Raw genomic sequence first — 3,184 nt, forward strand, 5'->3', positions numbered from 1 at the left:
ATAAATGTCTACACATTTATCGGGAATGAAAATATATTAGAAAAAAAATACAAATTTACTGTTTCAAAACCATTATTTCTTATTATATTATCAACCAGATTCGTAAGCATCTTTACAAGAAAATACTTATACAAACACATGCACTTCGTATCGATATTAAGTTTGCTGATGCAATAGTGATCGTAATAGTAAGTGAGTGAACGGTACAAACAGAATAGCATAAAATATGAGTATTTTAAATCCATTATGAATTAAAAATATATGTAAATTAGACTTACTTTTCTTCTCTCTCGTCTCCTTTCATGCCTGGAGAATTGGAAATCAGTTATTTCTGTTATTCATTCACTGTAGCTTTAGTTACCCTTATATGCTATTAAGTTTCATTGGCTTTTTTCTCGTTTTGTTTTGCATACTGATTAGCATATTTACATACAAACATTAGTATATTTAACATACAAGCATTAGTATATTTAACATACAAACATTAGTATATTTTACATACAAACATTAGTATATTTAACATATTTTTTATTTACGTTTTTTCTAATTTTTTTTTACAGCAAATTGAAACTTTGCAAATGCTTCAAAGAAAAATTTATTAAGTTTTGTTAAGTACTTAACACTTGTAGACTTACTGATACACCAATATTTCAAGAGGAAATACAAATAAACATACACAAAAAAGAAAGGCCTAGCTTTTAATGATATTATGCTTATTTTTTCTACTTAAAGAACGTAACTTTAGGACAATCAACCGCTAATCAAGTAAAAAATCCGAAGTAAATAATTGAAATGCATCCCAAATGGTGTTTGAATATATTTTTTTTTATTTCCTTGCCGTTCAATAGTGTTTACACAATTAAAAGTACAAAGCTTCAAGAACTTACTTTTCTTTATCAAATCAATTTAGAGTAAAATTCTCCAGTTCAAAATAAAACGTTAACTTTTACTTCTTACTAAACTCGGTGATATTTGATCACTTGTTTACTAAAAGCAGCCAACGTTCTGAACATAAATTGATTGTGTTTTCGTTTTCTTTCAGTTCGACTGTTTTCCAAATCGGTGATTTGTTGATTTTTCGTTCGTCAAAATAAAGTATCTTAGGCGAAGCACGAAACTGATAAACGAACCTGCGTAGCCATCATCATATATGTTGGTCATGATTTTGTATATGAAATCTACGAATAAGGTTCCGACCAGAAAGACATTATATTCTACGTCCGTACACTGATAAACGAACCTGCGTAGCCATCATCATATATGTTGGTCATGATTTTGTATATGAAATCTACGAATAAGGTCCCGACCAGAAAGACATTATATTCTACGTCCGTATCATAGTATTTCCACTTACTTCGTGGCTTGTTACTGAAATCTTAACACTTCCGTGGGGAATATATAAGTGGAATAAGGACTATCCCCAGTGCCCCCGCACCCCCCGAGGGGACACCAAACCGTAGGTACCTAAAGCGCACTTTAATTGTGTTAAAAGTTTTGAGTTACGTTGCTTCAGTTAACACTTCCGTAGGGAATATATATGTGGAATAAGGACCATCGTCACTGTCCCTGCATCCCCCGAAACTCGAGGGGACACCAAACCGTAGGTACCTAAAGCGCACTTTAATTGTGTTAAAGGTTTTGAGTTACGTTGCTTCAGTTAACACTTCGGTGGGGAATATATAAGTGGAATAAGGACCATCGTCAGTGTCCCTGCATCCCCCGAAACTCGAGGGGACACCAAACCGTAGGTACCTAAAGCGTACTTTAATTATAATGGCTGGAGACGGCTTAAATGGGTAATGAAGAAAAACTTTAATATAAGTTTAACATGACAGCAAATGTACAACGTTTCGACAAGGTTTTGTCATCATCAGTACTTTAATTATGTTCAAGGTTTTGAGTTACTTTGCTTCAGTTAACACTTACGTATATTAACATTATATATGTATAATGTTATTGTTACGTTTAATTTATTGTACTAATTCAGTAGAACAAAAAGTAATCACTTTAATTTCATCCAGTTGCCAAATAACACTTTAATAATAAATTTTTAAACTTCTTTCTTTCTTTTATAAGATGTGCTAATTAGTTCTGTTTATTTAACCTGTTTTGCATAAGCGCCTGATAGCTTGTGCATACGATACACGTGGCTATTATTACTATAGGTGAGAAAACATTCCGGTGGGCAAGTTTACGAACCTACAGTGTTAAATAGTTAAAAAAAACAAAAACAAGGTCCTTTGTAGTATAGCACGTGTTCGTCTATACTGTAATCAGACAAAACCACACCCACCTCGAAACTCGGGGAGAATAAATATTCTTTTTAAGCATTTATTTACTCTCGAAATTAAAGACGTCCCCTTTTAATTAAGTGAGAAACAAGGATGGTAGTTAAGACTAACTTACCTCGGATTTCTTCTTCTTCTCTGGCACAGAAGTATTTCAAAAAGACATTTGTAGCAGTGATTACGATCAACACAGCCACAATCCCAAACACAATGCCAAGTATGTACGGTAGTTGGATCGTCCCAATGTCGGTGTCTGGAATAATATTACCCAGTTATTAAAATATCATCTACACCGCTATCAGATTCTGTAATGATAATATGCTGTAGCGTGTAATTAAAGCATAAAATATGATTTTACAGTTGTTCAAGTAATTTTAGAGAAACACCCACGGATATACAAGTGTTCATATAGTAGTTGGAAACATTTTATTAACTTAATGATTTTTCTCAGTGATATGTTAATTACGAAGCGTTCGGAATTTTAAAGCTTTTCAGTGCATAATTATTTTGAAATTACCTTCTAAAGATATGTTATTTAGTTTTTGTTTACATTAATCATCTTAGCAACTCTGGTGGGTGAATAGTAAGCTTCCGCTGAGATACACTGGGGGACTTTATTATATATATATATATATATGTATTCGTGGTCCAGGGGATTTCATTATATATATATATGTATGTACACACACACACATATATATATATAAGGAAGATATTTTTTTAAATTATATAGAAATGTATATATATTTATACACACACACACATATATATATATATATATAAACACACACACATTCATACATACACACACACACACATATATATATATAAGGAAGATATTTTTTTAATTATATAGAAATGTATAGATATTTATACACACACACATATATATATAT

At 31.7% G+C, this 3,184-nt stretch overlaps 1 protein-coding gene across 1 annotated transcript in view; it reads right to left on the bottom strand.

The window, feature by feature from the left end:
* Positions 1-266: 266 nt before the first annotated feature.
* LOC106470653 (hemicentin-1-like) overlaps positions 267-3,184 on the bottom strand; it is an 89,096-nt gene continuing 86,178 nt past the window's right edge. Inside the window, exons 9-10 of the mRNA XM_022399285.1 lie at positions 2,407-2,541; positions 267-306 (exon numbers count right to left, since the gene is read on the bottom strand). Of these exons, the coding sequence (XP_022254993.1) occupies positions 275-306; positions 2,407-2,541 (167 nt within the window). The 3' untranslated portion in view covers positions 267-274. The remainder of the gene's footprint in view (positions 307-2,406; positions 2,542-3,184) is intronic.

Source organism: Limulus polyphemus, unplaced genomic scaffold (genome assembly GCF_000517525.1).
Source record: "Limulus polyphemus unplaced genomic scaffold, Limulus_polyphemus-2.1.2 Scaffold4143, whole genome shotgun sequence".
In the NCBI taxonomy this organism is placed as follows: Eukaryota; Metazoa; Arthropoda; class Merostomata; order Xiphosura; family Limulidae; genus Limulus; species Limulus polyphemus.